Source organism: Malaclemys terrapin, chromosome 19 (assembly GCF_027887155.1).
Source record: "Malaclemys terrapin pileata isolate rMalTer1 chromosome 19, rMalTer1.hap1, whole genome shotgun sequence".
Taxonomy (NCBI): Eukaryota; Metazoa; Chordata; order Testudines; family Emydidae; genus Malaclemys; species Malaclemys terrapin.
The window spans coordinates 4428116-4446260 of record NC_071523.1 but is presented as its reverse complement, the minus strand read 5'-3'; the positions used below and the strand labels follow the sequence as shown (position 1 = coordinate 4446260).

Below are 18145 nucleotides of genomic sequence, written 5' to 3'. Positions count from 1 at the left end.
ATGGGATGCTGGGGCCAGAAGAAGGCACAAGAGTATCCTCTGGCGAGGGATTTGTCAAAGATTGGCTAAAAGTCCAGGTAGATCATATGAATTCATGCAGGTAAGCAGGAGCACACACACCCGTGTCTTTGGTTAAGTAACTATTTTGAATTCAAACAAGTATTCACAGGCATTTTTCCATTCACCCAGCTTTGCTGATACTACATGGCTGGCCCCTGGGCTGCAGACATGCTGCTGTGTGGGATCTTGGCTTGCTGAGCGTTGGGTTTGGAGTGATCACAAGGAAGGTCAGTGTGATGGGGGTCTACAGGCCCCAAACTGAACCAGGGCTGGCTGTCTCAAAGAGCATCACTGCATCTACTGGAGGAGTCGTCCCCATCATCCGGCCTAGGATCGTGAGTAGAGGCGTATGGTCACTTATCAAGGTGAATGTTCTCCCGTAGCACTAGCTATGGATGGACATTACTCCACACAGTATGATCTCTTTCATGGTCTGTGCATAATTCCAGTCTGTTCTAGCCAGGATGCAGACTGCTCAGGGTATTACTTGTTTGTTTAATTTCATACACATTAGGAAGGGACGTCCCTCTTCTGGGCCCCCCTTCCAATACTGACAGCACCACAATAACCAGCTATACACTGAACTCCCAAGCTCTACTGCCAACCACGCCCCCAACCATAATGCACTCCCACCTCAGAGCTCCATTATATTGCAATGATCATCAATCCCACCTCCACCCCCATCCTGTTCTGGCCCCAAATGCCTGTGAGATCCTTGCAGCATGCCCGGAAGGTTAACCAGGCTGGGCACTGGCTGACCGGGGGTCTTCTCTCTGCTTGTGTATTTCAGCTCCAATCCAATGGGTAAGCACACACCAGCCCCTGTTGAGATGGCAAAGTGTGTTCAGCTCCAGCAAATGCTTGGTGTCGTTCCTGGGTCAGGTCCCAGTTTCTGCCAGTGTGACTTTGGCTAGAGTGGCAAGAGCTCAACAGTGCTCTTTAAAAGAGAGCTGGATACATTCATGGAGGTTAAGTCCATTAATGGCTGTGAGCCAGGATGGGTAAGGAATGGTGTCCCTAGCCTCTGTTTGCCAGAGAGTGGTGATGGATGGCAGGAGAGAGATCACTTGATCTTTATCTGTTAAGTTCACTCCCTCTGGGGCACCTGGCATTGGCCACTGTCGGTAGACAGGATACTGGGCTGGATGGACCTTTGGTCTGACCCAGTACGGCCGTTCTTATGATAGAGGCCCAGAGCCCTGGTGCTAGTTGGAGAGTGAGTGAATGCCTGTGTCTCCCCATCTCCTGGCAGCGTGCCGAGAGCTGAGCCCAAGTTACCCACGGACACTCTGCCCAGATAACTTATGACTCCTCAGCTCTTGCAGTGTCTGGCCCAGGGGGTTGAAAATCTGTTGGTGCACCCTATGTACACCATAGGGAACCTGGTATAGTGGAGAATCTCCTCAGGGTATGGGGAGGTCCTGACTGCCTGACTCTCCAGCTCCACCTGCTGGTAAACAGGGTCAGATCTATACTGAGACTTCAGGCTCATTCACCTCTGCAGGAGAAAACTGCATTGGAGGCCAGGAAGCTCCAGCAGTGTAAACCCTACGTGGAGAACAGAACCAGACGGCAGGTTTCTAGTGAAACCTCAAGTCGTGGGAAGCTTTCGTGTTTCCTCCCATGCTGGTTAGCCGGGTGTTAGCGGAAGGTTCAGGAACTTGTCATGTGACTGCCAGCCCAGCTTGATACAGTCTGGAACAGTCGGGAGCCCAGTTTTAAGCTACAGACCAGTTCTGAACAGGCCAGACCTCAGTCTCTTTCTATCAAAACCATGCAACATTCATGGTTTTGAAGTGGCTGCCAGTGAAACACACAGCAGTTTTGCTGCAGTTTCCCTAAGTTTAGGGTTCCTTGGAAACGTGGGGATTGAGCCGGCTCTAATCAAGGCCTGATTGTCACTTTACCCCTCCAGCCTAGTCCCCTACCATGTGTTAGTTGTAAATTTAGCTGCTCAGTCTAATTCCTTCTCTGAAAGCAAGACTTCTTATTGATACCAACAGCCCAATCCTGCACCCACTGAAATTAATGGGAGTTTTGATTAATGGGCCCAATTCTCCTACTCAATAGAATTTGCGTGGTGTAAAAGGAGAATCAGGTCCATTCAATGTAAAAGTGACCTAGAGTAGCTTTTCTGGATATAAATGTCAGTTTTACTGGCCCATGTCTCTGGATCCACCAGAGGTAGTGGGAAATCTCCCTTCTCCAGGGTATATTATATAGTTCCCATGCTAGCCAGATGGGTTACAAGGTACTGGACTGATTCAGTCACCAGTGCGAGACTGACATGACCCATTCTAGGACTCGTGAGAGGGCAATGGAGGGGAGGAAGTGTCACGTTTGGAGAGAAGATGGCGTTTGGGTGGCAGGATGCTACTGGAGAAGGTTGATGTTCGATGCTGCACAGAACTTTGGAATCGGAGACTAAATCCCAGGAGAGCAGCTTCGTGCTCAGCATGCAGGGGAGGCGTCTAGAGGCGAATTCTGGGCATCACAATGACGTGCCGATCGATAGGGGAGCGGCCCAGGCCCAGCACTTCATTATGGGGCAGTGGTAAGTATCTCTGGGTCACCCTCCTGCCAGGTGCCAACGCCAGCACTGAGCCCTGGTTGCTGCTGCCTAAAGAGTCTTCTCAAAAATATACACAATTCTGGTTTGAGCCCCTGCCCAGAGCGGGACTCGTGTATCTGGCTCTGGCCTATCAGAGACCTAGAGGCATCAGGCCAGGAGGGATCACCAGACCATCTAATCTGACCTCCCGCACTCCGACGGCCACTGACCACTTACCAGCCATCTTTGCACCAAGCCAACAGCCAGAATTAAGCCAAAGTTTGGCAGCCTGCAGGAGCCTAAGGTATTGATTTAAAATAAAGCTTCCCTGGTCCTCCTGGGGTGTTTTCCCTCACTCACCAACACACAGGGTCCTCGGATCATGGACCCCGAGGAGCTGTTATTTGGAGAAAATGGGAAATCAGTAAAAACACTCTGAAAAGCCTGAGTATACACATTTGCAGGTAAGAAATCAAACAAACCAGATCAACTGGGCCATGGGAACATAGGACTGAAAGGGGGCTTTTGGATCATTGGGTCCAGTCCCAGCTAGCCTGGGTGACTCCGTCATGTAATCCCATTCATAAATGTATCAAGATCCATCTTAAACCTAGTTAGGTGTTTGCTCCCACGGCTCTGATTGCTCCAGAACCTCCCTTCTCTGAGGTTAGGAACCTTATATTGATCAATCCACTGGTGCCAGATAAATAATAAACCAAAGAACTGTCCTCCACAAACCCCGCTCACAGGTCAGGTGAGTCACAGTGCTAACCAAGGAGCATCTCCCAGCCTGAGATCCATTCCACCAGTGCAGTGACTTGGTCCAGTTCACTGACTTCTGCTAACCCAGTGGGCCAGGGCATTGTGAAGTCTGCTCAGTGCAACTAGTCTGGTCAGCCCTTAGAATCATAGAAGATCAGGGTTGGAAGGGACCTCAGGAGGTCATCTAGTCCAACCCCCTGCTCAAAGCAGGACCAATCCCCAACTAAATCATCCCAGCCAGGGCTTTGTCAAGCCTCACCTTAAAAACCTCTAAGGAAGGAGATTCCACCACCTCCCTAGGTAACCCATTCCAGTACTTCACCACCCTCCTAGTGGTGTAATCAGCTCTGTTCCTGTTCCACCACTAACTCAGACCTGCACACATACAGCCCTTAGGAAGAGCCTGTGTTCCCTGCATGGCACAGCTCATATTCACAACGGAGACTTTTCCCTTCGTTATTGGTGAAGCCTGAGTTTTGTTACACAAGCAAAGTCCATCATTCACAACATCAGGGGAACCCCTCAGGCGGGGCACATCCTTCGCAGTTCCAACGCCCTTCTCTGAGTACAGCACGGATAATGCTCCATTATCCCATTTACACATCACAACTTCAATAAACGGCAGTGTAACGGGGCGAGACTCACCCCTGTGGCGCCTCCTGCTGGCATCCTGGGAATTAGCTCTTTTTCCAGCCTTGGAGCACCCTCTGCAGGCTGACGTCTCGCTGCCACTGGCCCCCCCCATGTCCCTCCCAGACCCCAGTGCCCGGTTATCTGGGGTGCTGCCCCCTGGCAGTAACCCCTCATTCTCAGGGTCTTCCCTCCCTGGGGACCCCAACCCCCTAATCCCACCTTGCCTCAGCCGGTGGCTACTGCCAGTCAGCAATGAGCCCCCGCTCCCTGGGGCAGACTGCAGTATTAGAGCCAGTCATCACAGGCAAGGGGGTAGGACCTGCTGTCTTCCTCTCCCACCCAGTACCTCAGGGGTGGGCCTAGGACCAGGCCCTGCAGCCTGGGGAGTCACCAGCCTGGAGCTCCCCTGCTCCTCTGGCCTTTCCCTGACCCTGCTTCACTCCCAGTACCCTTTCTCTAGCCTAGGGTTACCATATTTTGTGCCTCCAAAAGGAGGACACTCCACGGGGCCCCGCCCCTGCCCCAACTCCGCCCCTTCCCCAAAGTCTCCGCCCCCTCCCCTGCTTCCCACAAACATTTGATTCGCGGGAAGCCTGAAGCAGGTAAGGGGGGGCGTGGGGGGAGGAGGTGCAGCCCAGTCTGGCCCCCCCCGGCGTCTCCAGCCTGGGTCGGCTCGGGCCCTGGGGTGCCGGCCCAGGGCCCGGCCGAGCACCCCCGGCCCCCGGCACTGCACCGCCAGTCCCCGGCCGGGCCCCCGGCACCGCACCGCCGGCTCGGCACCGCACCGCCGTCCTGTCCCCCGGGCCCAGCCCGTCACCGCCGGCCCATCCCCCGAGCCCCCGGCCCGGCCCCAGAGCCCCCAGCCCGTCACCGCACCGCCGGCCCGGCACCGGAGCCCCCGAGCCCCCGGCCCGGCACCGCACCGCCGGCCCGGCCCCAGAGCCCCCGAGCCTCTGGCCCGGCCCGGCAGCGCACCGCCGGCCCAGCCCCGGAGCCCCCGAGCCCCTGGCAGCGCACCACCGGCCCGGCCCCCGAGCCCCCGTTCCGGCACCGCACTGCCGGCCCGCATGTCCTGATTTTCCCGGACATGTCCGGCTTTTTGGGATTTCCCCCCGGACAGGGATTTGGAGCCCAAAAAGCCAGACATGTCCGGGAAAATCTGGACGTATGGTAACCCTACTCTAGCCAGCCAGGCCCTGCTCCCTCCAAGACTGGAGAGAGACTGCTAGCGCCAAACTTTTATATATATATATATATATATATATTTTATATATGCTGTGCTCTGTTTGGGGTGTGGCCCCAGCCGTGCCTGCTTTCCTAAGCAGCCTGGGCTTTTCCTTACAGCCCCAGCCCTCTCCCAGGGCTGGCCTTAACTCTGTCAGGTAACCACCCTGCTACAGGCAGCCAAAACAGCAAAACCCAGCAGGTGGAAATATGGGTAAATAATATTATAATTCAGATAAATGATGTAGGCCAGAGCTGGCTTTTCTTCTTCTCCCCAGCAGAGGGAGCAGAGAACTTGGTCCCTTAGTTTTCTAGCCCTGAGGCTTCCATCTGTATTATTAAGGAAGGATCCTTGCAGTACTGCACATCTCACCCCCTGTTCACTGGGAGACCCTCCTGCCAGAGGCTGTGGGCAGCAAGGTGGGGGGCAGGTTCAATGCCTAGAGGTTCCTTCTCAAAATACAACTACATGGCCTGAGCCCCCCACCCAGAAACCAGGGAAACGGAATACCTCTGGCACGCTCGACGGGCAATAATTCCCCACTCGGAAGCACTGAATCCGTTGTATGAAACAAAGAAAACTTCATGGCAAGTGGGTGTGAGGGGGGACAGGGAATAAATGCGGGCAAGGCAGTAATAATTAATCAGCGTTATCTTTCACACAGATATGTGTGTGTATATGACACTCCCCGGGTGTCTTGGCAACAGTCTTAAACCCAGTCCTGCCATCCCGGTGTAAGTGTCCAACAAGGTAACGTGTTCCCGCTTCCCTGTTCTTCCTCTTCTGCTGCACCTACCTTGGCTGTTTGTTGGCAGAGTCCGGAGCTCAGGTGGTCTGTCTGCAGTCCCTAGGGGAGTGCTGCATCACCTACTGCCAGGGCAGGGCTCTGCTCCTACCCCAGCCATCGAGATTACAGCTGTTACCCATTGCTGAGTAGGGAACCCCTCACTGGAGTTCTCGGCGGAGCTGCTGCCCCCACCTGCATGCAACGTCTCCAGCGGGAAGGAAGTCAGTGGCCTAGGATTCTGATTTAAGTCCTTGCCACCAGCAATGTACCACCCAGCCGACAAGAGCCCCCTTTTCTACCCTGGCTTTGTGCAGGCTCTGCAAGCCAGCGTGCCAGACTGCAGGCTGGTTAGGGGGGCCCTTACCCCAGCCCCATTTGAGGCACCTCTCTTGTCTTTCATTACCTGACAGGGATAATAACATTTTTTAACCCCCAAACTCAAAACGTCGCTGAATTTTAACCAAACTGTTCCATAAGAGCAGTACAAGTCAGGTGTGGCCATTTAGCCATCTCCCTCCTCTATGAGCCCCTGTCCAGCTGGAGCTGTCAAGCCGCTCAGAGCTACTCTTCTCCCCTGTTCACCAGGAGCTGTCAACAGCGGGCCCCGGGGCTTCAGGCCACTGGTCATATAATTGCGTAGGCCCCAAACCTGCAAAGGGGCCGCCTGCCCCTCAGAGTCCCTCTGACTTCAGGAGGCCTGCACACAGAGACAGCCATGTCGAAGGGTGCAACGTGCTAGCGCAGAACACAGTGGGGGCTCAAGGTACCTGGTGGAGAGCCCTGGGAGACCCACAGGACAGGGGGCTCACTACACTGCACTCTCCGTCCCCATGCCATGGGCCTCCCTGCAACCTGGGGACCATAATCACAGATAATGATGCTGCTGGCTGACATTTCCATAGAGGGACTCACCTGTTGGTCTCAGTGCATTGTGCACAGGCAGGTGCCGAGCTCTCCATTAGAGGCGGGGAGCTGAGTCACCGGAGCACCCCCAGGGTCACACAGCGAGTCAGAATTCAGGCGTTCAGGACTGTGAAGCTGAAGCCTGCCTGGGAGGCTGAGCTACACCGCCAGAGTGACGGTGAGAGGGCAGGGAAGGTGGTGGGACCTCCCCAGCCTCTGCCCCGTGGCTCTTCTGCCCCTATGTGCCGCTCTAGCCTTGCACAGCTGATGGTGCAGTTACTTGACTCCCCAGGTGTTAGCACGCGGGCTCAGCAGGCCTGGCCAGTGTATGTGCTCACCCTGCTATTTCTCTCTTGACAATCCCCCAGCTCTGCCGCTGTCCCTCAATTCTGTCCACATCTACCCCTAGGTTCTTCACACACACAGCTCTGCCAACTCCCCTCCGTCCCGCTCTGCAGGCCCCCTGATCCCAGTCTCCCTCCCCCATCCAGTGACGATGGGCCTCAGTCCCGACTTGCAGCTGCTATGCCGGGCCTGGGCAGGCTGGGAGACGTGGGGTTGCTGCTCTGCTGTTCATTGATGTCCACTTGGGCAAGGCAGGCTGGGACTGGGGAGGCTGCAGATCGGGATTGAGGGGCAATGGGAGAGCTGTGTGTGAAGGCCCCAGGACTGGAACAGCAGCGGGGCTGTGGGTTGTGATGGAGGGGCATCAGCAGAGCCCTGGAATGCCAAGGTCATAGGGCAGAGCAAAGTGCATTGGCTGTGTGTGTCAGGGAGTGCTCACGCCGAACAGAAAACCACACCCTTTCGGAGGCAAAAGGTGCCTCCAGCAGCTGTTGTTATTATCATAGGGCCCACCAGCCCCAGCCATGGGCTAGGCCCCCACTGTGCCAGGCATTGTACGGATACAAAGAGACAGTCCTTGCCCCAAAGAGCTGACAATCTGAACGTAAGCCAAGAGCCAAGAAATGGACACAAACAAACTGAGAGGCGAGTACAAAGCAACAGGGAGACAATGTTGGTCCACGGCCTCCTCACACCAGGCAGCCTAACCGTTGTCCAGGTTTTTGTAGGCATCACGGCAAAGGACAGTTTGAAGGAGGCTTATGAGGTGGCTTGGTGGCTATTTACGGGGAGCTCCTCCCAGACATGAGGGAAAGCACGAGAAAAGCACAAAGGTGCTTGTTTGAAAATTTAACAAGTGGGCGATGGGCGTTGGCATCATGGGCTGACGGGAGGTGGGAGTTGGCAACTCGATAGCGAATGAGAGATGATAGGTAGGTGGGGAAATGAAGGCAGCTATAAAAAATATTTAAAATAATATATAACAAATGGAAGAAAGGGTAAGATGATACTAATGAATATAAACCAGAAACTAGGAATTGTAGAGAAGTGATAAGGGAACCAAAGGAACACAAGGAAAAATCTGAGGCCAATTGTAAGGACAATAAGAAGGGTGTTTTTTTTTAAAGTATATTAGGAACAATAAAGAATCTTAACAATGGTATTGATCCATTACTAGATGCAAAATAGTAGAATTATCAATAAGAATGAAGAAAAGGCAAAAGTGTTCAATAAATATTTCAGTTCTGTATTTGAGGAAAAAAATAGATGATGTAGTCATGTCATATGATAACACTTTTCATTCTACTAATATGTCAAGAGGTTGTTAAACAGAAGTTACTGAAGTAAGACATTTTTAAATCAGCAGGTCCAGATAACTTGCATCCAAGAGTTTTAAAAGAGCTGGCTGAGGAGCTCACTGGACCATTGATGTTGGTGTTCAATAAGTTTGAAAACACTGTGGAAGCTCCAGAAGACTGGAAGAAAGCTAATGTTGTGCCAATATTTTAAAAGGGATGACCTGGTAATATAAGCCTGTCAGTTTGGCATAGATCCCAAACAAGATAATAGGTCAGCTGATACAGGACTTGACTGATAAAGAATTAAAGGAGGGTAATATAATTAATGCCAATCAATATGGCTTTATGGAAAGTAGATCCTGTCAAACAAACTTGATATTTTTTTTTGATGAGATTGGTTGATAAAGGTAATCGTGTTGATGTAATATACTTAGACTTCTGTAATAAAGTAGCTATTACTACCTCATTACAGAACTGGAAAGATATAAAATTAAAATGGTGCATATTAAATGGATTAAAAGCTGGCTAACTGATAGGTCTCAAAATGTAATTGTAAACAGACAATCACCATCAAAGGGATGTGTTTCTGGTGGAGTCCTACAGGGACTGGTTCTTGGCCCTGTGCTGTTTAACATTTTTATCAGTGACCTGGAAGAAAACAGAATCATCAGTGATAAAGTTTGCAGATGGCACACAGATTGGGTGAGTGATAAATAACAAAGAGTGATCTGGATTGGTTGGTACACTGGTTGCAAGCAAACAGTATGAGCTTTAATGTCACTAAATGTAAATGTAGACACCTAGGAACAGAGAATGCAGGCCATACTTCCAGGCTCTGGGACTTTATCCTGGGAAGCAGTGACTCTGAAAAAGATTTGGGGATTCACAGATTCTAAGGCCACTGTGATTATCTAGCCTAGACTCCTGTATAACACTGGTCAGAGACCTTCCCCAAAATAATTCCCAGAGCAGAGCTTTTTGAAAAAAACATCCACTCTTGATTTTAAAATGGCCAGTGATGGAGAATCCACCCCAACCCTTGGTAAATTGTTCCAATAGTTAATTACCCTCCCTGTTAAAAATGTATGTCTTATTTCCAGTCTGAATTTGTCTGGCTTCAACTTCCAGCCATTGGATCGTGTTAGACCTTTCTCTGCTGGATTGAACAGCCCATTATTAAATATTTGTTCCCCATCTAGGTACCGATAGACTGGGACCAAGTCACTCCTTCACCTTCTCTTTGTTAAGCTACCTAGGTGGAGCTCCTTGAGTCTATCACTATCAGGCAGGTTTTCTAATCCTCTAAGCATTCTCATGGCTCTTTTCTGAACCTCCTCCAATTTATCAGCATCTTTCTTGAATGGCGGACATGAGGACTGGGCACAGGATTCCAGCAGTGGTCACACCAGGGCCAAATACAGCGGTCAAATAACCTCCCTCCTCCTACTCAAGAATCTCTTGTTTATGCATCCCCGGGTGGCATGAACCCTTTTGTTCAGCGGATGGGGGTGGATAGCGAGCTGAACGGGAGCTCTTAGTGCGATGCTCTGGCCAAAAGGGCTCGTGCCATCCTGGGATGCATAAATGGGAATCACGAGTAGGAGCAGAGGGACAGGCACAAACAGTCCCTCTCAAGAGAGGCTTTTGTGCCAGGGCTGAAAAACCGCTGCACCTTCTATCCCAGGCAGGGAGACAGCTCCCGTCATGGTCAGGGACCATGGGAATGCCCCCCCCCCCCCCTGTCTAGAGGCCTCTGCCTAAGGCGACTTCTCCTCCTAGTGAAATAGTGTTTCCTAATATCCAACCTGGACCACCCCCACTGCAACTTGAGACCATTGCTCCTTGTCCTGTTCCTCTGGGCTCTTTGAATCGGATTACCCTGTAAAGTTATTTTCCATCCTGATTTTACAGAGATGAATTTTACCTTTTCTTTAAATAAAATTCTTCTTTGAAGAACCTGATTGATTTTTCATTGTTTTAAGATCCAAGGGTTTGGATCTGTGTTCACCAGGACTAATTGGTGAGGGGATTACCAAGCGTTCCCAGGGAGAGGGGTGTAGGGGCTTCAGGAGATATTTCTCAAGCCTACCCAGGAAAAGGGATGTAAGGGCTTGGGGGGATATTTTGGGGGAAAAGAAACTCCAAGTGGTCCTTTCCCTGTTTCTTGTTAAAGCACTTGGTGGTGGCAGAGTATTAAAATTTAACCGAAGCTGGTAGAAATAAGAGGTCTTTCATATGGGTCCCCACATCTGTACCCTGAAGTTCAGAATAGGGAGGGAACCTTGACAGTATCCCCGGGCTGTCAGCTGTACTAGGGTATATGTGTCCCTGGGCTGTCAGGTTTCCTAGGGCCAGTGGCTTGTTGCATTGGCATGGATGAGGATGCATTGGATGTAAGTGGCCAGCTCTGAACCCCACCTTCGGATCTGAGTGGTCTCTGGGAGTAGATGCTGTTTCCCCAGTGCTTAGAGTCTCCCCTGGGTGCCCCATGAAGGATCCTCTAGGGAGGGTGGACGGGAGCCCTGAGGACTCTGGTGGGCTGTGTTTGATTGCTGGACACAGGCACTGGACTTTCACACTGAGAGATGCTGTCAGACCCCTGTGGGCCCACAGGGAGCCATGTGGCTAGAGCTCTTTTTTTTAAATTAATGGAGATGTCTTATCTCCTAGAACTGGAAGGGACCTTGAAAGGTCATCGAGTCCAGCCCCCTGCCTTCACTAGCAGGACCAAGTACTGATTTTGCCCCAGATCCCTAAGTGGCCCCCTTAAGGATTGAACTCACATCCCTGGGTTTAGCAAGCCAATGCTCAAACCACTGAGCTATCCCTCCCCTGGTCAGGGGTATGTTATGTGGGTACAAAGATCCCATTCTTGCCACTCCACAGAGCTCCAGGCACTTGTGAGCATTCCTCAGCACGGCTTCCCAACCCTTCTCTTCTCCATTTTACAGACACTGAGTGGGGCAGGGACTTGCCCATGGTCACCCAGACAGTCAGTGGCGGAGGCAGGAACAGACCCGGTTTCCTGACGCCCCATGCTCAGCCTGAATCCCTGTGTGATCGTTGACACTGATGGAAGCCGCTGTGCAATACTGCCTGGCTGATGGGACGACGCTGCACGCTCCCACTGCACTCCTTTTGCCCTGGTGTAAATCAGGCCCGTAGGGCCAGGCAGGGCTGACCTTAGCCACAGGTGATCTCCCAAAGGAGGGGGGCCATGTCTGGGGGGGTGTTTCCGTAACACCAGAGCAGAATGAACAAGGGGAGGAAGGGGAGGAGTCTCCCGAAGCGTCTGAGCAGCGCCAGGGCCTTTAACCCCTGCACCACCTGCTCCTGCTGGGCATGCTGGTGCCTGGAGTCCACACCCTGGCACCTGTACCAGACGTGCCAGATGCACCCCAGCCCCTCCACAGCTCCAGACATGTGATGAGAGTATCCATCAGCTCCACACAGAGCCAGCAATGGGCAGCACCCAGCACTCTACCATCCCCCACAGCCATGCAGCACCCAGCACCCAGCTCCCTACCATCCCCCACAGCCACGCAGCACCCAGCATCCTACCATCCCCCACAGCTGTGCTGCACCAGCACCCTACCCCCCCACAGCCATGCAGCACCCAGCTCCCTACCAACCCCGCACAGCCATGCAGCACCCAGCTCCCTACCATCCCCCAACGGCCACGCAGCACCCAGCTCCCTACCCCCCCACAGCCATGCAGCACCCAGCTCCCTACTAACCCCGCACAGCCATGCAGCACCCAGCTCCCTACCATCCCCCAACGGCCACGCAGCACCCAGCTCCCTACCCCCCCCAGCCACGCAGCACTCAGCATCCTACCATCCCCCACAGCTGTGCTGCACCAGCACCCTACCCCCCCCACAGCCATGCAGCACCCAGCTCCCTACCAACCCCGCACAGCCACGCAGCACCCAGCTCCCTACCAACCCCTCACAGCCACGCAGCACCCAGCTCCCTACCATCCCCCCCAGCCACGCAGCACCCAGCACCCTACCATCCCCCACAGCAATGCAGCATCCAGCACCCTACCATCCCCCACAGCCACGCAGCATCCAGCACCCTACCATCCCCCACAGCCACGCAGCACCCAGCTCCCTACCAACCCCGCACAGCCACGCAGCTCCCAGCTCCCTACCCCCCCAGCCACGCAGCACCCAGCATCCTACCATCCCCCACAGCTGTGCTGCACCAGCACCCTACCCCCCCACAGCCATGCAGCACCCAGCTCCCTACCAACCCCTCACAGCCACGCAGCACCCAGCTCCCTACCATCCCCCCCAGCCACGCAGCACCCAGCTCCCTACCATCCCCCCAGCCATGCAGCACCCAGCACCCTACCATCCCCCACAGCAACGCAGCATCCAGCACCCTACCATCCCCCACAGCCACACAGCACCCAGCACCCAGCTCCCTACCAACCCCGCACAGCCACGCAGCTCCCAGCTCCCTACCACCCCCCACAGCCATGCAGCACCCAGCACCCAGCTCCCTACCATCCCCCAACGGCCATGCAGCACCCAGCATCCTACCATCCCCCAACGGCCACGCAGCACCCAGCACCCAGCATCCTACCAACCCCGCACAGCCACGCAGCACCCAGCTCCCTACCATCCCCCAATGGCCACGCAGCACCCAGCATCCTACCATCCCCCACAGCCACGCAGCACCCAGCACCCTACCATCCCCCAACGGCCACACAGCACCCAGCATCCTACCATCCCCCACAGCCACGCAGCACCCAGCTCCCTACCATCCCCCAACGGCCACACAGCACCCAGCATCCTACCATCCCCACAGCCACGCAGCACCCAGCTCCCTACCATCCCCCACAGCCACGCAGCACCCAGCTCCCTACCACCCCCCACAGCCATGCAGCACCCAGCACCCAGCTCCCTACCAACCCTGCACAGCCACGCAGCACCCAAGCTCCCTACCATCCCCCAACGGCCATGCAGCACCCAGCATCCTACCATCCCCCACAGCTGTGCTGCACCAGCACCCTACCCCCCGCACAGCCACGCAGCACCCAGCATCCTACCATCCCCCACAGCCACGCAGCACCCAGAATGTTCCCAGCACTAAGAGCTCTGCGCCTTAGCTCTTGCTGTCTGGCTGGGAGCAGCCCCTGCTGTGTTTGCTGAGCCCCGTGCTGGTGGCTGGCCAGGACTTCCCCTCCTTCGCTGGGCTGCCCCAGAGCACCCCAGTGGCACTGACAGGCTATTTGTTAATTAAAGCAGAACAGCAAAATCAATAGCAGACAACAAGTTTATTGGCTCTCTGCTCTGCGGGGCCCGGCTAAGGGCTCAGGCCTGGCGAGCACGAGCCCCAAGGGACAGCAAGCAGCCGCTGGCGGAGAAGGCAGGTATCTGGAGTGGGGCTGGCTAGGATGCAGGTGTCCTCGCCGGAGGTCTCCTCCCTGCCACAGGCTGCAGCAGGTGGGTCAGAAAGGCTAGTCGAGCAGCTCCAGGTGGGTCAGAAAGGAGAGTGCAGATCTCGGATTGCTCCTGACAGATCATCTCCCTGGAGCTGGAGCTGGGACTGGGGCCTTTGGCCTGACCCCATCGGCCCCACAGCAGGCCAGAGCGGCTCACAGCCGGGCATCCCCCTGGGACAGGATGGCGGGCACTTCCACTGCACCCAATGTTTGTCTATCAGGGCTGGGCTGGGCTCCCACGATTCTCCGGCATGAGACTCCCCACTGCTGTGACAGGGACCCCCACTTGGCTGGGACTCCCCGGGCCAACCATCACTCTGAGCCGTGCTGTGGGGGCTGGTGCTTTGCTCATTTGAAAGGGCTTGTGCCCCCCTCCCCCGGCAAGCAGAAGCTATGTGAAAGCTATGGGCTGGGAGAGGAGGGGGCTGGTCCTGCGGGAGAGAGGTGGGACTCCCTGAGCAGGAGGGCAGCTGGGGGAGGAACGTTGTCCTGGCCCAGAGGCGCCCCAGGCCCACGACAAGGATGTGGCGCCCCCGGGTCCCCAACATCTGTCCTCCGAGGGGACATTTATTCATCTGAAGGTCCATGAGGAGCAAAGCTCGGCCTGCTCTGACACTGGATGGGGCTGGAGTCCAGGGGCATCCCTGCTCCGCACAGCTCCTTGGCCCCAACCACAGAGGAGACACGTTGCCCATTTTCGCCCTCCTGGGGTTCTGGCCCCTGGGCTGCTGAGCTCGGGGGTCCTTCGGTGGCAGTGACGTGCTAGGCCCTGGGGCAAGGGGTTCTTGGTGGTGCAAGTGGGAGCTGGCACTGTGTGCTAGGCACTGAGGAAGTGCAGCCTCGGGATCCACAGGCGATTGCCAGGGATTCAGGGACGTAGAGTGGGCCTCCCGGGGCCGGGCCTCCCTTGTTGTGGGTTCTCTGCCAGGGGGCTGCGTGCTGGGTAGGGCTGAAGCTGGCGTTGCACCAGGGGTGGGATGGGCAGCACCGAGGCAGCTCTGTGTGGGGGAAGTGCCACAGGCCCGTGCCCTGAGAGGTAGCCGGCCCTGCTGCTGGGGAAAGCACTTCATGTATCAACGGGCTGCAGCGTGGAAGCTTGTGCCAGCGTGTTGCACTTGGGAGTGACATGCGGGGAGCACATGGAAGAGTGGGTGCTGGGGTGGTGTCCACAGGCTGCTAGTCGGGGAAGAGCAGGAACCCCGAGAAGATGCTGTCAGCCCCTTCGATCCCCACCAGGGAATTCTTCTCAGTGGGCTCCAGCCACACGGACTCATCTGCCTGCATCCGCAGAACCACTCCCCCGGTGGTGACCTGGTAGACGTTGTGCACGTAGTCGCAGAAGGTCACCACCTTCTCCCCCTTCATGCCCTCGCCCTTCTTGATGTTGATGCACAAGTTGCCCCTGGAGGTGGCGTGGTAGGTGAAGTAGTAGAGCCCCGGGATCTTGCAGGTGAACCGGCCATACCTGTTCTCGTAGTGCCCGTTCTCGTTGGTGATGATGCGGTCGAAGCGGATGGGCTGCTCCCGGCGCGGCAGCATGCTAATGGTCCTGGCAGCTGAGAATGCAGCTTTGAGGGTGGTCTTGAAGTCCCCAGATTCACCCACTGGCCCAGGAGGACCCGGGGGGCCCGGAGAGCCCTTGGAGCCGACAGGGCCTTTGGGGCCGACTTTCCCGGGGTATCCGGGGCTCCCCGGCTCTCCTTTCTCCCCCAGCTCCATTTCATCATCCACCCGCCCTGGGGGACCTAGGGAACAAGAAAAGAAGACTCATGAGTGGAAGGCTCACAGGGCTCTGTTGTCGTTCCTCATCTTATCGCTGGCAGGTTCATCGCTTCGCTGCTGAGCCCAGAGCGCAGCGTCGGATGGTCCACCAAAGTCACGTGACCAGCTCAGGGCCGGGGGATGATGAAGCCCTCCTCCAGTCTTTCTGTGCCGGAAAGTCCTCCACCCACGGCACAGCGACACTGGTGCCAGCTGAGACCCTCGCCCCTTGCACGGGGACACTGGTGCCAACTGAGACCTCCACCGCCCCTCGCACGGGGACACTGGTGCCAGCTGAGACCTCCACCGCCCCTCACATGGGGACACCTGTGGCTGGCTGGTTCCTGCATTGGAAAGGTGCAAACCATTTGCTTCCAGCAATGCATCCTCCCGGCTGATATAGCAGCAGGGCCAGGCTGTCTGGACAGGCACTAACAGCTAACCCCGGGAATTGTGCTTTACCCCGAAAGGGCCTTGGAGGGTTGCAGTCATCCCGAGAGCACCACTCTCGCCCAGAGCTCGGCCTGCTCCTAGCTCCCACCTCCTTCTTACCTTTCTCTCCCTTCAGGCCATCCAGTCCATCTTCGCCATTGGAGCCCGGCTTTCCTGGTACGCCTGGAATGCCCGGGATGGCGGCGTAGCCCTGGCAGCTGTTCGTGCTGGCCAGGGGGACTGCAGCCAGGCAGAGCAGCACGGCCCACAGCATCGTGTTGGCACCAGCACTGGGGAGGGCAGAGAGACGCAGCACAGCTCACAGGGCAGCACAGGGTGATGGGCTGTCGACTGGCAAGTGGGCTGGGCAGGAGAGCTGGGGAGCAGGCTGCTAGGAACAGTGCGCCCTGGGGCACCGTGCCATGGGGACATTCTGACAGTACTGGGGACAGCGGAGGGGCAAAGTCCACGACAGGACCTGCTCCAAGGAAAAGCTGCAGGTCCAAGTCCTCCCCCTGACACCCCATTCTCTTTGATGGAGCTGCCCCTGGATGAGTGGGGAGAGACTGTCCCCCGGACGGCACATCTCCTCACCTCCCCAGATGAGAACAGCCTCAAGGCTCAGGCACTGGCGGCCCAGTCCCCAAGTTGCAAGGACAGTGCAGGCTCCAACCCCGCGCCCAGCTGCAGGGGCTGCACAGGGGAGAAGAGAGGAGCAGCAAAGCCTTCGGTGTTTACAGAGCTTCTGTGGAAGGGACAGGGAGAGCGGCATGTGCTGCTCTCATGTGCACACCCCACCCAGCTCCGGTCAAATCCTGCCCCAGCTCCCACTGCTCCGAGATCCCGCCGGCGCCACCGGCTGCAAGGAAGAGCTGAATTCCCCAACCAGCCACAGATCCAAAACATTTGGGGCCAAACCCTGCTCTGAAAACCATCTGGTCTCCAGGGCTTTGTCCGGCTGTGCGGCTTCTCCCCTGGAGCCTGTTCCACACACTAAGGGGCCGTCTCATCAGGCACTGAGCTGAACTGCCAGCAGCTCTCCAGTTCTCCCTCCCTGGCCTGTCTGAGCCATTTGTGACCATGACTTGCCCACTGGACACACTGGACAGGAATTACTTCAGGGCAGGTCTCCGGCCTGGGTCATTCAGGTCAGACTAGATGATCACAGTGGTCCTAGCGGGCATTGGAATCTCGGAATCTCCTGGTCCTACAGCCCAAGAGCCCAGCACCGTCTAAGCCAGACACAAAACTGCAACATCAGGGGCTGCTTCTCGGCAAGGTTAGCTTGGCAGGGAACGCATGGCTGGGGCAGGGAGCTCGGGGCAGGGCATACCCCACAGCTCAGAGCGGAGTCTGCTCTAGAATCCAGAGGGAGCCGGGTGCAGAGCCCCGGCAGCCCCTTAGGGACACGGCTCTGTCCAAGCGCCCGGCTCGTTCATGGCTGTTAAGGAATCGGGCGCCAGTGGCACCGTGCGGGCTCTTACCTTGCAGCGTCCTGCAGCAGCGAGCGGGGACGAGGCCGGGCGTGTCGCAGTCCAGCTTGGCAGTGACCCTGCGGAGGGAAAGCAGAAGTTTGCGTGAGCAGAGAGAGGCTGGGCAAGGAGAGGAACTGGCCACATCCCTTTTTTTATCGTTGGCTCTGGCCCTTCTGCACACTGGCACTTTCACATCCCCCGCCGCCCCGCTCCGAGCTGACCTCAGGCTCTTTCTGCAGGCTCAGCAGGACCCCCAGTGCCTGAGCCCTGCAGGGAGCCTGGGCGTGGCTGGGCCAGAGCCTCTGGCTATCGGCAGCTCTCGGCCTGAGCCCCAGATAGTGCCGCGCTCAGTGGGTCTGTTCTCGCTGGGGTACGTGTCCTCACCTGCCCTTATAGGGAACTCCCCAAGAGTTTGCCTCCAGAAGCTGTTAAAATCCAACTCTACCCGGCCCCCTGACCCT

At 56.1% G+C, this 18145-nt stretch overlaps 1 protein-coding gene across 1 annotated transcript; it reads right to left on the bottom strand.

The window, feature by feature from the left end:
- Positions 1 to 13829: 13829 nt before the first annotated feature.
- C1QB (complement C1q B chain) lies at positions 13830 to 17795 on the bottom strand. The gene is made up of 3 exons (XM_054009129.1): positions 17694 to 17795; positions 16330 to 16499; positions 13830 to 15761 (listed from the first exon to the last, which is right to left on the bottom strand). Exons 2-3 carry the CDS (start codon positions 16481 to 16483, stop codon positions 15193 to 15195), a joined length of 723 nt encoding a protein of 240 aa, XP_053865104.1. The 5' UTR covers positions 16484 to 16499; positions 17694 to 17795; the 3' UTR covers positions 13830 to 15192.
- Positions 17796 to 18145: the final 350 nt, after the last annotated feature.

Bases quoted from the DNA above. Each gene is read 5' to 3' on its own strand.
- C1QB (XM_054009129.1), bottom strand. From the start codon at position 16,483: ATGCTGTGGGCCGTGCTGCTCTGCCTGGCTGCAGTCCCCCTGGCCAGC. The intron at 15,762-16,329 runs GTAAGAAGGAGG...CTTGTTCCCTAG, and splicing joins TGGCCTGAAGGGAGAGAAAG to GTCCCCCAGGGCGGGTGGAT.